Source organism: Ictalurus furcatus, chromosome 2, assembly GCF_023375685.1.
Source record: "Ictalurus furcatus strain D&B chromosome 2, Billie_1.0, whole genome shotgun sequence".
Classification (NCBI taxonomy): domain Eukaryota; kingdom Metazoa; phylum Chordata; class Actinopteri; order Siluriformes; family Ictaluridae; genus Ictalurus; species Ictalurus furcatus.
In genome coordinates this window covers 33,734,962-33,751,305 of record NC_071256.1, presented here as the reverse complement: position 1 = coordinate 33,751,305, position 16,344 = coordinate 33,734,962, and the positions used below count along the sequence as shown (strand labels likewise).

The 16,344-nt window shown below is 39.4% G+C and overlaps 2 protein-coding genes across 3 annotated transcripts; both read right to left on the bottom strand.

The window, feature by feature from the left end:
- Positions 1-1,053: 1,053 nt before the first annotated feature.
- Positions 1,054-8,542, bottom strand: retsat.2 (retinol saturase, tandem duplicate 2). Its single transcript, XM_053616123.1, has 11 exons — positions 8,146-8,542; positions 6,908-7,090; positions 6,072-6,313; positions 4,801-5,002; positions 4,415-4,612; positions 3,364-3,483; positions 2,450-2,588; positions 2,174-2,283; positions 1,852-2,018; positions 1,514-1,673; positions 1,054-1,391 (listed from the first exon to the last, which is right to left on the bottom strand). Exons 1-11 carry the CDS (start codon positions 8,513-8,515, stop codon positions 1,246-1,248), a joined length of 2,037 nt encoding a protein of 678 aa, XP_053472098.1. The 5' UTR covers positions 8,516-8,542; the 3' UTR covers positions 1,054-1,245.
- Positions 8,543-10,726: 2,184 nt separating this feature from the next.
- On the bottom strand, positions 10,727-14,822 carry LOC128602348 (C-type lectin domain family 4 member A-like). 2 transcript variants are annotated; one of them, XM_053616104.1, is made up of 7 exons: positions 14,595-14,822; positions 13,878-13,982; positions 13,553-13,669; positions 12,822-12,881; positions 12,597-12,724; positions 12,382-12,503; positions 10,727-10,995 (listed from the first exon to the last, which is right to left on the bottom strand). In XM_053616104.1, exons 1-7 carry the CDS (start codon positions 14,644-14,646, stop codon positions 10,863-10,865), a joined length of 717 nt encoding a protein of 238 aa, XP_053472079.1. In that variant the 5' UTR covers positions 14,647-14,822; the 3' UTR covers positions 10,727-10,862. The 2 variants fall into 2 exon arrangements, with proteins under 2 accessions (XP_053472079.1, XP_053472088.1); XM_053616113.1 differs by having other exon boundaries at positions 13,607-13,669.
- Positions 14,823-16,344: the final 1,522 nt, after the last annotated feature.

The following is a 16,344-nucleotide window of genomic DNA, read 5'->3' as shown; positions in this document are numbered from 1 at the left end:
AGTTGTTGATCGCATATGGTATAGTTTGCTTAACAGAAAATAGGAAGTTCCTATGGTGACATTTTAACTGGCACGTATATTTAACAGACAGGTCTAGAAAAGTTCATGAGACAGAAATTAAACTATAACCTAAACATACTTATACATATCTGAGGGGATAGAGAATAGAGAGTCTCAAACAGTATTCTTCTGATGTTGTGAAGAAGACTGAAGGATCTGGTAGTGTACTATGTAATGTGATCAGAGAAGTCAAACACCAAATCAACTTTCTAATTTGGTCACGTTGGATGGACTATGATGGGTTTGATAATGATGATTTTTATTTATCTATTTATTTTCAACTTTTGATGGGGTTCAATCCAGCAAGTCAGTCAGATATCTTCTGTGAGACTTGAGTGGAGGATGAATAAAAAGAGAAGTAAAGTTGTAGTCATAGGATCCGATCACTGAGCCCACTAATTAAATATATGAGGTGAGTAAAAGAGGACTGAAAACCTCCAGGTTACAAGATGAGACCATCCTGTACATAAAATCTACATCCAGACCTGATACCCAAGTCGGCAAGAGTAGATAAATATTTGGTGATCCATCCATTAATTTTCTGTACCGCTTATCCTACACAGGGTCGCTGGGAAGCCTGCAGCCTATCCCTGGGAACTCCATTAGGGAACTCCCATCCAGGGTGTCCACGCCTTGTGCCATGAGTCCCCTGGGATAGTCACCAGGCTCCCTGGGACCCTGTGTAGGATAAAAAGTACAGAAAATGGATGGATGGAAATTTAGTGATGGACGGAAGCATGAGTAATTTCTGGTGGTTTGCAAAATTATAGCAACCGTAAACCTGACAGTGCAGAGGAATCACACACACACACAACATCTTGTTAATATCCTGTTGAATTAATTAATGCGTGCTGAAAGCTAAAGAACTCTAAATGCGTTCAGTTTGATCTTCTGATCATCAAGTTCAGTGATTGAATAGGTGCAGAAAATTAAAATGTATTATATATATATATATATATATATATATATATATATATATATATATATATGTGCATGTACATATATTCAATATAAATGCATTAGTGTAGTCACACATTATTAAAAAATAAAAGGGCTCAGTAGAGCAAATATTAATTTACTGAGGATTATGTGATTATGTGATGATAATTTCATTCGTTTACTTGCTTAAAACGATTCGTAATATATGCCTTCTTGTCATCTGGGGATGAGTGCATGTTGCCATGGTTACTGGACTTTCTTAGTGTTGGCATGTTTCAGTTTCTTTCTAAGGGCTCTGATGTCCATGTGAAGGCTGCGGTTGAGAACAGCAGAGCCGCAGACCATAGCTCCTGCGATTGCCCCCGCAAAACCACACACAATTAAGTCTTGGCCTAACAGAAAAAAGCACACAGACAGAAAATAAGCAGTGGACCAAGTAAATATTCACGCAACGTTACACAAAGCCTAAGAGATTTTTGCATAGCCATAATCTTCAGAACACGCGCGTACACACCTGTGAGGAAGAGGTTTTTGATGGGCGTTTGTGCTCTGATGGTGGCACAGACTTCTGCAGTAAAGCGTGAAACGCCGTGGTCAGCTCCATAGATCTCTCCTTTAGAAGCTGCTAAATAATGCTGATTAGAGATGGGAGTGCCCGCATCCATGTACTCAATCTGCACAAAGGGGGGGGGGGGGGAGAGAGACAGAGAGCAATAATGAAAAAAAAACAGAAAAGAGAGAGGTTTATGTACAGTCAGAAAGAGAAGCAGTGCTCACTAATCACAACAAGCTGCTGACTTTACAATCAGATATTATCGCAAATGAAGAATTACAGGAATTAAAAGTCCATACCCTGTTCTTGATCTTGGGGAAAAATTCAGTTACCACTTCCAAAACAGAGTTGATGATGGACGCCTTAAGTTCTTTATAGTCGGCCCCTCTATTCTTGACTTTCTCGTCTTTCCATTCCTCAAACCATGAGTAGGGGGTGAAGCTGACCACACTCAGAGTGGACTTACCTGCGCAAGGTAGAGACTACATCTGTATTCAGGATTCAACTGAAATTCACAACAGAACTAATCACCTAGCATTAGGTTAAAATTACACTTAGACACTTACGAACTTCAGACTTCTCTTTTAGCTCTCTATCTAATTGTCATTTCTTTTTTTCTACCTGGACTTCTCTGCTCCCAGGTGGGATCTTTGGCAGATGGTGAGGCGATGAAAAGCAGAGGTATGCTTTTCAGTGACTCCTCCCTCTCTCCTGTCATGTAGTCGTTTACCCTTGAGGGAAAAAATAAGGCGCGTTACGCACCCTTCCAACAAAGGCCCAGACATAGAAGCCCTGTATAATTACATACAGTTATGGTGAACTAACACAGGAGTCATACAGCATGTAAGTGAAAAGGTCGGTGTGGTGTACATGAAGAAGAAGTGTTTAGCCACTCACAGCTCGTCCAGATTATTCTCGCAGAAGACCCAGTAGTTGCTGGTTTTGAGGCCCAGCTCGTCTTTCGTTCCGTTCAGACCCAGGAAGATGCTGAGTCCGGCTTCTCCATGCTTCAGCATACTCAGCTGCTTCTGGATCGCTGTCACACACAGTGTTAGTATGCAAACATATGCGGTGCGGTTGTTACAGTTTAGATTTATTAAATCACATTAACTGCATAGAAAAGAACTGTGGTAGAGTTACAGTTACAGCTACAGTAAAGCAGGAAGTCACGTATATTCACTCTAAGGCACAATGGTATTGTCATTTTTTTTGTCCCCATCCATACAGGATTTATTCATTTCACTATAGAAATCACATCTAAAAACAATGTAAATTGAGAAGCATTGCCAATTTATTTTTATTCCAAATGAATATTTCTACATTTGTATATTCTTTATGCAGGAGCTTTATTTTTTCTACCACAGTCAGAGTTGTATCCATCCATCCATCTTCTATACCGCTTATCCTTTTCAGGGTCACGGGGGGGAGCAGGGTCACCAGGGAGCATCGGGCACAAGGCGGGGTACACCGTGGACAGGGTGCCAATCCATTGCAGGGCACAATCACATACATACTCACACAACGTACACTCTGGACATGCCAATCAGCCTATCATGCATGTCTTTGGACTGGGGGAGGAAACCCCCGGAGCACGGTGAGAACATGCAAACTCCGCACACACAGGGCCACGGTGGGTTTCGAACCCCCGACCCTGGAGGTGTGAGGCAAACATGCTAACCACTAAGCCACCGTGTGCGGAACTATATATTAGTCCAAATTTGGCCATGTGAAGCATTTTCCCAAGCGGCCACTCATATTTGTCATCATGGAATAAAATCTCCCAAATCACTCTTCATCCCCCCCTCTCTCACCTGCACTATTTTGCACCTCTTTAGGCAGTAGCTGCTGGTAGGTGTTGAAGATTCCTGCATCTGAGATCACGATGGGAGCGTGCACATGGACCTCCTCTTGTCCCTTCATCACACTCACCCCTGCAATCAAAACATACCACATCATCAAAATCAATACCTCTTATCCTGCACAGGGTCACAGGGGAGCCTGGAGCTTATCCCAGGAAACCCGGGGCACAAGGCAGGACACACCCTGGACTGGGTGAAAACCCATCACAAGGCATACACGTTAACACACCCATTCACGCACTACGGACAATCTGGTAAATGCCAATCAGTCTACAACGCATGTCTTTGGACTGCGGGAGGAAACCGGAGGAAACCCCCGAAGCACAGGGAGAACATGCAAACTCCAAGTGCAGGGCAGAGGCGGGATTCGAACCCCGGAGGTGCGAGGCAAAGGTGCTAACCACTACGCCATGGATTTGTCGCAAAGCAGTTTTACAGAAATCAGGCTCTAGAAATGGATTTCTAATGAGCAGGCCAGTGGCAAGGGAACAATATCCTGAGATGACATCAGTAAGAAGCCTTGAGAGGAACCAGACTCAAAAGAGCTCTTCCATCATCCTCTTCCAGATGACGCCAATGAGATTATAAATCATTACAGTATAGAGGTGTAGAAGAGTATAAACAAACAGTAAATAAGTGTGTCATTGCGAATAAGAGCACAGGACAGTCATTATGGTTACAGCAGCAGTTTTGGGGAGTGCAAATCTTTAGGTTACCCATGTGGAAATCTCATTTACTGGCCCCTGTTTCAAACAAAACTTTATAATCACCTTTTAAAAATGGCATAACGTTTTCCAATGTATTTTGCTTCAAAAAGCTCATTATGATGGTTTTAAACATTCGTTTTCTCATCAGAAACTGGCACACAGAAGTGCACATATACAAAAGTTTGCAACCTTTAAGATTCTGAGGCTTGTTGAGGCTGAGTGACCCTTGACTTGAAAGCAGTGGTGCACATTAATAACCGAAAACAGAACAGAGCCTGTAGATGTTTTGATATTACCTATAGCCTCATTGGCGGCGTTGAGCAGGATGCGGTTGACTGATGCTCTGACAAGCACGGCTCCTCCTGCCTTCTCGATGATGGGGATCATGTTATAGGCGATCTGACTGGCACCTCCTTTAGGGTACCAGGCACCGGGCAGGTAATGGGACACCAGCAAACTGTGCATGGAGAAACTGGCTTCTTTTGGAGGATTTCCTACAAACAAGACACAGTGCACTACTAAGTACAGCCTTTCCTCCGTGCTATAAGATGTAATAGGATGTTTTAAATTAACGGTTTTAAAGCAAGCATCCTTTTCTTTGCCATAGTTAGCTACTAAGCGAACTGAACAGCAGTTTGGGGGGGGGGAGCTACAGCTCTGCTCACTAGCTGTGTGATCTCACCGTAGGTTCCGAAGATGTAGCAGAGCACAGCCCGGAGTTCTTTATTCTCCGTGAGACTGTTCACCACCTCGGCCAGGCTGCGTGGGCCATAGGAGAGGAAGTTGGACAGGCGATTAACCAGCCCTGTATAAGCCAGGAACTTAGCCACTGGAGACGGTAGCACCTTCAGCAGCGCCATCATCCACACGCCATCACCACATTTCTGGACAGGACATTATATCAAAACATGTTCATTAGCATGCAGTGGTAACTACTGTCAGAGCTACTGTTATAGAAAATTAAATCAACAACTCCTGACCGATCACAATAGCAAAATCAACCATTGTGGGTATAAATTAATATAAATAGTCTTTAATGTGAAAAAACAAAAAAAACAAAGACTCTTAACTAGTATCAGCCAGCACTTTGATATGACAGTGCTGATAAATGGATCATTAACACAGCATGCTGATCAGACTTTGAATTATACTACACTCACAATCACTGCTTCTGTGTGGTAATGTGGTAATGTCGGGGAGAAGTCAGAGGGATAGCATGACCTCAGGCAGTGAGTAAAAGCAGGAGTGGATTTTTGGGTAGTATATTTTTCCGTAATGTATGCAATAGGCCTGCAAAACCATTTAACAATACAACGACACAATACACCCTCACTGCAAGACACTGACATTTTATTGACTAACATTTTATATTTTATTTAAATTAGCTACAGGGGGACTTACAAGTTACTATAGATTTTTAGACAATTTTCACTAATAGTATCTTAACATACTGTACATTGTTTTAGTATTGTTGTTATTTATGATAATGTAGGAACATCTGTGAAACCAAACCAACTTCGTGTCATAATTTCCTTGCATGCCTAAGTTTATCCTAAGAGTGTGCAAACTCAACTGTATACTTGACACAAATAGCCAGTACATGAAGAGAAGGCCTTATCCTTATTTTGCTGGTTTCACACTGGCCAACATGTCGCTTCCAAATAAAAAAAGCCGACATCCTGCCTGATTTAACATGATGAGTCATCTCATGACCTTTCACACCATTTCAGTCTCAGACATAACAACAGATCACTTCATTTGCTTAGGTAATTTGGTGCTCATATTTATTACAAGATATCTGTATGTATTGTGCTACTGCTAAAAGGAAGCACTCTGACCCACTATGACAGCAAGGTTTTTTTTTTTTTACCTAAATTGCGTCCTTCATATCAAGTCATTCATCACCTGTGTTGTATTTTGGATGAATAAAACAGTTGTGACAGTCTAACTCACCTTAACCAGTCTCACGAACTCATCGATGGCCTTCTCCTCTCCTGGGAAGCGCTTCTTCAGCTCCTGGGAGAAACGGTTTCGGCCACTGTAAATGGGGTAGACGCGCCGGTTCTCCGGTGGACCCAGGACCACCTGGTCAAAGGGGTTTTCCAGTGGTTCCCACTGTAGCTGCCCATTGGTCAGCTGATCCACTGTGCAGCGGAACACCCCATTCTCTTCTAAATTACCAACGTAGTGGATCCCTGAAGCAGAGACAGGAATGGGTGAGGTCATCATTATGGTTAACTTACAGTAAAGGAATGCTTCTTTAGGTGTTTTTCAATGTCATCTTTATCCACTACATCTGGAGTTTATGTATGATGACGAAGGACACATTTTGAAAACCAGTTTACTACAAAATTCACTGATGATGGCAGTCTTAGGGCAGGTGTTGAAGTTGAACATCAATAAACATTTAAAATATGTCAGTACATAAAACGAATTTGAAAGTGTCTACAGATCTTTCAATCAGACATGAGATAAAGTCTCACCAAAGGACGTATGAAAATATCTTCTGTATTTTTATCATACTTTTGAAAACTGAAGCAATCCAGTAATGAATACAAACTGTACAATATATTGATTTAATCTACTAATACTTAATGCCCATAGGCTTCTGTTATAAATGACTTAACAAAATTTTTTCATTCTTTTTCTCAATATGGAAAAAAGTATTGAATAAGTTGCAATAACACTGAAGTATTGCTTTAAGATGTAGGGCAATCAGGTACTATATTTGAGGATGGGAATAGGCATGGCATGTCTAGCTGAATCCACCCACACAATGGCATTCTCACCAACGTCAAACTCAAAGCCTTTCTCTGAGAAGGTGTGACAACATCCTCCAGCACGATCATGTTGTTCCAGCACCAAGACCTTCTTTCCGACCTTGGAGAGCAGAACAGCAATGCTTAGCCCACCAATACCACTGCCAATCACAATGGCGTCAAGGTCCTGGGGGACTCTGCTGGCCAAAAAGCCTGTGGATAAGAACAGAAATTTGGCAACAGTTGGCAACAGCAGTGGCCATATGGATGCCGTTATTGAAAATAAGCCGTACATAAACTTTGATTGACTGACACACCACCCCAACTCTGACCTCAGATCCCATCACGAAGAGGTCATAAGAGGTCAAATAACAATCACCCACTGGCACCATGGCACCACTGACGTCTCACACTCCATGGTTCCTAATTCAGTCCTAAACTCAGGTTCCTGCCTGCGGTGAGTTTCGCACGTTCTTATTCCCATGTCTACATTATAGGTTTCCACTGGGTCCTCCAATTTCATCTCACTTTCCGAAAAACATGCATGTACGTGTTTGAATGAGGCACTGAAACCAATACAGATATCATTAATTTCACAAATGCAACCACAGTATGTCCTATACATCCGCAGTTCTCAAAATGGGTCCAGGAACCCACAATGGTCTATGAAGCACTGCCGGGGATCGGTGATTTTTATTTTATATTTTATGTTACAGTGGTGAAAACACACCATTAACAAAGTTATTATATTTACTATTGAGTTCTTATAGTTATTAGCCTGACTGACTGATAGATGAAATGGAATGGATTTCATCCAAACCTCATTAATGCAATAACAAGTAGCCTATAAATAATGGCAACCTGAAATGCCAGTTTTAATTTAAAAAAATGTGTTCTGTTGGTAAAAAAAAAAACAAAAAAAAACAACAACCTTATGGCTGCAATACATAGCTAATATATTATTATACACATTTCACTAATGTGTCTGATTTTTATTTTTGTTGTTGCTGCTGTTCTTACAGTTAAAGGGGTCCCTGGCTGCTAAAAGTTGTAGTTAAAATACAGTAATATGGTGCTCACACTTAAGTTTAATATTTCCCTAGTTTATTAATTCCATCAGAATTTAGGTGTATTTCATAAATGTGAATATGTGTACATTTTTATGGTATGCATATTTTACATCAATAATCTCAACTCTTCTGAGAGAACAGAGGCAGATGCATGTAGTTAAAATACAGTTAACACTTGACACAAACACAAACACTCACCTTGTTTCAACACTTTGTTTCTCTCCTTTTTATCCAGCTCCACCGGCCTCGGCGGCTCGCGCGTGTCAGTATCAAAAGGACTCGGACCGGAAGTACCAAACACATATTTGAGGAATAATGCGACGAGCAACACCGCTACGATTACTCCTATAGAGACCCACATTTCTGAGAGCGCTGCTTGCTCTCTGAAAGCTGTTCTGACACTGAAAGTGTATCCTGACCACCGAGTACTGAACACTTCCGGGGCTTTAGCTTCCACCAGGGGGCGCGCGAGACAGTTCAAGACAAGGTCTATACAGTGTTCTATATAAAATCCTTCAAACATTTCTAAACAAAGGGTTCCTGCTGATGACTCTTCCATGGAGACCATGTTTGTGTAAGCAACACTGCAGAGTGTAGCAGTGCACCACCACTCCTGTGTCAGCTAAACTTTCCTGCTTTCTTTTTCTTTGCCTTTCTGGCTAGAATATGGTAGTTTTGAGAGATTTCTTGGTCTTCCAGGTCTTCATTTGACTTCCACTGCCTTTTTTGCTTGCATTTCAGACTGTGGCAATTGTGAGGTTGTAAGTATTTTGTTTCTGTTTATAGCCTTCCTCTGCATTGTAGACATTAATTAGCTTCATTTTTAGATCATCAGTCAGGTGCTTAGAGGAGCCCAAAGTTGTTTTGAGTGTTAGGACGAGGTTTGAAGAGTCAGAGAATTTTATGCTCTGGATTTGTCATCAGTTGACAATTCCTAATGACAGTACTTGACTTGAGTAAGAGTCCTCACAAGTCAATTGAGGCCTAACAAAATAATTAAAACTGGAAGGGTGTCCAAACTTTTGCACAGTGCCCTCCACTAATATTGGCACCCTTGGTAAATATTAGTATAGAAGGCTGTGAAAAATTGTCTTCGTCGTTCACAAAAATACTCTACTCTCATGGATATCAAACAATTGCAAACACATCACAGGTTTATCCAAAAATATCGTTGTTAAATGTAGGTGTGCAACAATTATTGGCATCCCTATGAATTCATATGAGAAAAATATATTTGAAGTATATTCCCATTGATATTTGACATATTTAGTACACCTGGGTGACTAGGAAATTGTTCAACTGTGACTTCCTGTTTCATGTCATTCATAACAATGGGTAAGACCGAGGAATATAGCTGTGATGTGCGGCAAAAGGTTGTTGAGCTTCACATAATGGTTATAAGAAAATAGCACAAGCATTGAAAATACCCATTTCCACCATCAGGGCAATAATGAAGAAGTTCCAGTCAACTGGAGATGTTATGAATCAACCTGGAATTGGACGTGTGTCTGTATTGTCTCAACACACTGTGAAGAGGGCGGTTCGAGGGGCCAAAAAATCTCCGAGGATCACAGCTGGAGAATTGCAGAAGTTAGTTGCGTCTTGGGGTCAGAAAGTCTCCAAAACTACAATCTGACATCACCTACATCACCAAAAGTTGTTTGGAATCGCAGCACATACAAACCACATACGCAACCTTTGTTCTACTTTTTTTTTTTTTTTTTTTTTAAACTTCCGCTTGGTTAAGCTTGAACTTTCATCTTGGCAAACAAGTTATAAAAAATTTGTGATGCTGCACTAAACAAATGTTGCACTAGCCTACACATCTGTTGTGTGTATTGGAAATGCTTCAGAAACATGTCTTTACTCCTCTTCACAGGGACATCAGAGCATCACAAGTAGTTTAAGATAAATGAAAGATGCCCAGGCCATTCTATACTTTATCAGAAAACCTACAGTGGTGCTTGAAAGTTTGTGAACCCTTTAGAATTTTCTACATTTCTGCATAAATATGACCTAAAACATTATCAAAAGTCATAAAAGTAGATAATGAGAAACCACAAAATATTATATTTGGTCATTTATTTATTGAGGAAAATGATCGAATATTACAGATCTGTGAGTGGCAAAAGTATGTGAACTTTGCTTTCAGTATCTGATGTGACCCCCTTGTGTAGCAAGAACTGCAGCTAAATGTTTGCAGTAACTGTTGATCAGTCCTGTACATCGGCTTGGAGGAATTTTAGCCCGTTCCTCCGTACAAAACGGCTTCAACTCTGAGATGTTGGTGGGTTTCCTCACATGAACTAGTTCCTTCAGGTTCTTCCACAACATTTCTATTGGATTAAGGTCAGGACATTGACTTGGCCATTCCAAAACATTAACTTTATTCTTCTTTAATCATTCTTTGGTAGAATGACTTGTGTGCTTAGGGTCATTGTCTTGCTGCATGATCCACTTTCTCTTGAGATTCAGTTCACAGACAGATGTCCCTATATTTTTCTTTAGAATTTGCTGGTATAATTCAGAATTTATTGTTCCATCAATGATGGCAAGCTGTAACAAAACAGGCCCAAACCATGATACTATTGCCACCATGTTTCACAGATCGGATAACATTCGTATTCTGGAATGTAGTGCCTACCTTTCTTCAAACATAACGCTTCTTATTTAAATCAAAATTATAAATCAATATATATATATATATATATATATATATATATATATATATATATATATATATATATATATATATATATATATATATATATATATATATACACACACACACACACACACAGATTCAGGTAAATATATACATTTCATGACAGTTCAAATAACATCATGCCTGGTTAAAAAAAGGACAGTGAAAAACAAAGGTTTTTGTGAACTTTGTATCAGGAGTCGTAGGGAGTTCAGTGAATGCAAATGATCTCACAGATCCTCCTTTCTGATGTTGAACAGGACAGATCCACCCATTGCCCATCGTAATAACCCACACACTCTTCTCTCTCTGATGCGCTGTGCTCTGGAGTGTTCCTCCACCACCTTAAACAAAACAAATTCACAACCAATCTGAGACTGAAGCATGTTCAAATACATATGATATACACTTCCCCAAAATGTTCAAAGTAGAAAGATTTCCCTTAACTAGAACAAAAGGGCCAAAACATGTTTCAGCATGAAAATACCCCTGTGCACAAAGCGAGGGCCTTGAAGACATGCTTTGCCAAGGCTTGTGTAGAAGAACTCGAGTGTCCTGCACAGAGCCTTGACCTGAACACCTTACTCCACATCACTGCTCGACCTCACTAACACTATTGTTCATGCCACATTCCGAAACTAGTGGAAAGCCTTCACAGAAGACTAGAGGCTGTTATAGCAGAAAGGAGGACCAACTCCATATTACTGCCAATGGTTTTGGAATGGAATGTTCAACAAGGACATATGTGTCTAATGGTCAGGTGTCCACATAAATTTGACCATATAGTGTATATAAAATAGTGCAAGAAGGCCTCATAAAACATGCATTTAACCCTCTATTGCATGAATTATTACATTCGCATAATTGTTTTTTTGTTTTGTTTTTTAAATGGATTTTAATTACTTGAATTAGTTAAAGGGAAGGGGGGGGGGGTAGATGGTAAAATTGGAATGGTGTGTGTGTGTGTGTGTGTGTGTGTGTGTCTCAAACACAAAATGTTTGAGATTACAATCCCAAGTACTTCATTTTCTACACTACAAATTACAGAGTTTTTGCCACCTATAGTAGGCAAGTGATATCTTCTAGAATGGAATTACAATTTTAAAAAGTATGTGGATGGATTTTCTCAAAATACAAACAAAATTGATATCCAAACATGTTTTTGGGAAAGTATCTTTTTAATGCTTTCTCTTGAAACATAAAGTTGTCCGAAATTACAACAGTTTTGCTAACTTCGAATGTGAAAAAATTGTAAATATACTATTAGAGAAGCCCAGTGTTTTTTCACTTGAAGTGCTGTTTCAATTCATGAATTTTCATACCACAGTTCCATTATCGCCTGTTGTTGACGTATGGCAACAATTACATTTGACCTTTTAACAGAATACTCAAAATATATAAACTTGTTTAAATAACAAACAATAAATGTTACGTTATCCCCGATAGTGTTTACATTTTTTTTCTTTAAGCAGTTTTGCCTATTGAAAAATTTATCAAATTTTGAGAGCCCTATGTTGACCTTCACCATGCCATGTGATTGCAGAAAAGAAAGTGCAAACAGCACTTCCTGGGGATGTGAAATGGCTTTTTTTTGGTTATGTCCAAGTTAAAGTCTCCTTTAGTAGTAGTTTTTATTATTGCCTATCAAAAAATTGGAGATAAATTAATTGTTGCCATAGGGCAACACCATGCAGAAAAGGGTTAAAAGGAAGAAAAAAAGAAAATCTTACGAGAGATTTTGCATAAGAGGTGTTTTATCTACCCATAGCCACCAGTGATGCTTTTCAGCATTTCTCAGACCAATCCAGTGCAGCGAATTGCTAAATGTGTTCATTGCACCGACAAGGAACTTCTAAAAAGCCAGAAAATAAAGCACATATAGGTTATAAATATAACTATTGTACTATGAACACATTATACAGTATTTCTAGTTCTTGCATCTTACATGTTCTTCTTTACTGTTGATGATCACCAGGTCTCCTCCTAATTCCTGACAATTCTCTCTACTGGAAATCCAGCTCATTTCATCTGTAGGAAAAACGTAGAGCCTGTCTTTGTACTGTATTTGACGCTCTATAGAAAGAAAAAGAGAGAAAGACATTGGACTACCTTACATAGTGTATACATAGTATAGTGTAGAATTACTGATAGTGTCTAAAAGATTACACACCCCCAAGTGAGCACCTTCTGACCTGCTCAAGTGAGGCTGTTACATGCTTGATTTTACGATCTAAAAAAAAAAAAGTATTAAACAAGCATTAAACAAACATTCCCTGAAATGATAATGATAAAGTAAGTCACTAGATATAGTTTATTATAATACAGCATTGTTGATATTTTTTTTTTTTTTTTAAATAACAGCAGCTCTGACAATAGTTCTGGCCATAATTCATCCACAGGCTTATACTAATACACTAATTCTAGTATGTTATCTTTATGTTATCTTTTCACAGAAACAGCTAATTCATAGTAACTCATAGGATATAATTCATAATTCATAAGAAGCTCCACATAAAGAGTTAACAAAGCATGTTATTTAAAAGAAAAATATATGATCGGTTATTGACTTCAAGAGAGAGGGAAAGACTGCTTATAGCTGTTATAGAATAGTGAATGATGTTTTCTGGACATTCCACAACAGCCACTGTAACTATAAATGGCGTTATAGGAAAATAATTACAGTCAGTGTGGTAACAGTAACTCCACTTCATGTTATACTGCATTACACCACCCAGTCATTGATTATTTTCCTATAACAGTATGTTCCACCATTTAGAGTGATGGTTCTTTTACTCTATCTAAATTAATAATAATAAAAAAAAAAGGCAGACATTTGTTTCTTTATGTATGATGACAATAATGGAGGGCACTGTGGGATTAAATTGAGCTTAGATTACATACTAGGGCTGATAGAAGTAGTAATAGACATTACTATTGGAGTCATCTTCAACATACCTCCAGCTGAGTAATTCCTGGCCTGCTCAGACAAAGTGTCTGAGGCCCAGCTGAGTTTAATATCTGAAAAAGAAAATAGTGAAACAAACATTTTAAAGCACCCCTGGAAAGACAAAACCTATACTCTGATAAATATAGCGAATTATGGTACTATGTTATCTACTCTATATGGTCAAAAGGATTTAGACACCTGACTGAGATCCCCATATGTGCTTGTTGAACATCTCATTCCAAAACCATGGGCATTAATATAATTAATAAAAGCACTTACAAAAATAGGTCAGAAGAGCATTGGCCATCAGAGAAAGGAAGAGGAGAACAGAGAGCGAGATCACAAGAGAATAACCACATCTTCTTTCACTTCCTGGACCCTCATCTACAAAGCACAACATTTTCAGAAGATGAAGATGGTGCTATGCATTCACACATCTGGTGCAAGTCACCTTTTAAGATAATGCAGACAGCTTTGTTGAAAGAGAAACATCACTAATTGGTTTGAATACTAAAATAAAAGACTAAAATAAACATGTCACCCAGACATTTGCTTTGTGACTCACTACTGAATAAAGTACTTTACAATCAAAATCAAGGTCAAGTTTTTTTTATTTACAGCTTCTGCAATAAATGATGTGGAAATTTGGCACAGATGTACAGTATTTAAATACAGATCTTGGTTATATTAATGTCCATATGAACGTCAGTTTACACATTTTGAGAGGATACTGTTAGCCAACCATAGCTAGTTTCAATCGTCCAAAAAAAAACAAAAACTAAATAAAATATGGCACAAACATTCATTTCTTCAATGTATCCATCCTAAAATATTTAACTGAAAACATATGAATGATAGTTACACTGAATACAAAGTATTGCTGCATCTCTGTTATTAATTATTCTAAAAAGTGAACAGTTTTGTTAAATTGGTGTAGTTTTTGTGTTAAAGATTAGCTTTCTATAGCAAAAACCGAACCGCATCCTGAACACTCACCTCTCATAGACGTTGGAGTAATGTTGCCATAGGTGCGTTCATTCTGCTTCATGGTCCACAGTAAAGAGACAACAAAGAGATAGCAAAAGGCACTGGTAGTGGAGAGGGCTTGTTATACACACTCATCACTTCCGTTTCTGTCGAATTGCATCATCTTGTTCAAGTTATTTTCCACGTGCTCCTGTGTGCATGCACACATCCCACCAAACATCTTCAAACTTCAGACCCCTTTTTTAAAAAAGACAACTTCTTCAACTCTTCTTCAAATCTTTTTTTATCTATTAGTTAGGAGTTCTGATTTAAAATGGGATCTTCTAGTAGCAAGAGATCTTTTGGTCCCATTAGAGAAATAGAGAAATTTTAGGGTGGTATAGATCATAGTCAATTTAATTGTGGTATAAATTAATTAAAGGGAAATTTCCAGAGAATGGCACCCTAAGTGTGACTAGACTAGAAGATTGTAGGAAAGTTTTAGAAGAGAAGAATTCTATGGGTGGAGTTAACTGGGGACAGGTCATTCCAAAAAATTGGAAGAGGAAAGCAAAATGCAGGCAGGACATTGGTGAGGAAAGAAGTAATAGGTGGAATGAAAAGTCAAGCATTTTTTATAAATCAAAGACTTTGATGCTGCGGTGAGTTTGTTTTCGTATTTGCAAATGCCTGGACCTTCCCATTCAGCCCTAACTTCAGAAGGCTAACACGAGCCGGCCCGTGTCCATCAACCATCTGCTCAGAACCGCAGGGTGCTGTAGGAGGACTGGATGAAGGCAATATCACCACCTTAGCGCATGAGAGTAAGCCTCCAAGGGGTCCTACAGTGATTTAACAAAAGCAACAAAAGATGTAAGAGAAATGTATCTGGGGCTGACATGAAAAGTTATACCAGGTCTGGTGGGTCATTTCGACCTTTGACTCCTGAGACTGGTGAGAGACAACAACCAGAGATGAGCCAAATGCCTTTGATCCAATTCCTGAACCTGAGGGCTGGACAAGATGCTAGAGACAGTAGAGTCTATCGGCCACTTGAGTTGTCTAAATTAGACCCGATGGTCAAAGACATCATGAGCCCCAAAGTGAATGTGGATCAGTGCATCAAAGCTTTGGAAGCTCTTGATGATATGTTCAAAGTGACCAACCAGGAGTGAACTAAAGTCATGGCTAGAGTCTTTGGGCTCAAATGGGAGCAACTGCAACAAAATGATGATCATCCATGAGAGCCCAATGCAAATCGACACCCTGAACATTGTCCCACAAATTGGGACCACCTCATGAGACGAACCAAATACACCTTCCCGATAACCAGAGACAGAGACAAAGTCAGTAACTGCAGACAGAAACTTTAGGAGTAAGTCATGGATTATGTTGAATGAGTGTTTAAGGCTGTGAATAACTCCACTGGACTAGGGAATGCAGAAGATAAGGCACAATATGGCAGACAAGTTCTGGCTCAAGGACTGGAGAAGAAAATCACTGAGATGGTTAAGAACACCTGCATTAGCTGGCAGAATAAAGACTATACTGAGCTGATGGATCATGCTATACTGTAGAAGCTTAAAGATCCCTGAGGGACAAACAAAGTGAGTCCCTGAACTCTCTTCAAATGGCACAACTTCAATTCTATCAAGGCAATCAGCAGTTTGGCAGAGGAGCTGGTAGCTATCAAGGGGGATGTGGTTGAGGCTGAAACTGTGGTATAGCACAAGATCAAGGTCAAGGAAGGAGCACCTATGGTGCTTGCTATCATTGTGGC

Excerpts from the sequence above, each read along its gene's own strand:
- retsat.2 (XM_053616123.1), bottom strand. The coding sequence starts at position 8,515 with ATGGTCTCCATGGAAGAGTCATCAGCAGGAACCCTTTGTTTAGAAATG. Across the intron at positions 5,003-6,071 it reads AGTTCGTGAGACTGGTTAAG|AAATGTGGTGATGGCGTGTG; the intron begins GTGAGTTAGACT and ends TGTCCTGTCCAG. Across the intron at positions 2,589-3,363 it reads AGAGGTGCAAAATAGTGCAG|CGATCCAGAAGCAGCTGAGT; the intron begins GTGAGAGAGGGG and ends TGTGTGTGACAG.
- LOC128602348 (XM_053616104.1), bottom strand. The coding sequence starts at position 14,646 with ATGAAGCAGAATGAACGCACCTATGGCAACATTACTCCAACGTCTATG. Across the intron at positions 12,882-13,552 it reads TACTACTTCTATCAGCCCTA|ATCGTAAAATCAAGCATGTA; the intron begins GTATGTAATCTA and ends TTTTTTTTTTAG. Across the intron at positions 12,504-12,596 it reads TCAACAGTAAAGAAGAACAT|AAGTTCCTTGTCGGTGCAAT; the intron begins GTAAGATGCAAG and ends CTGGCTTTTTAG.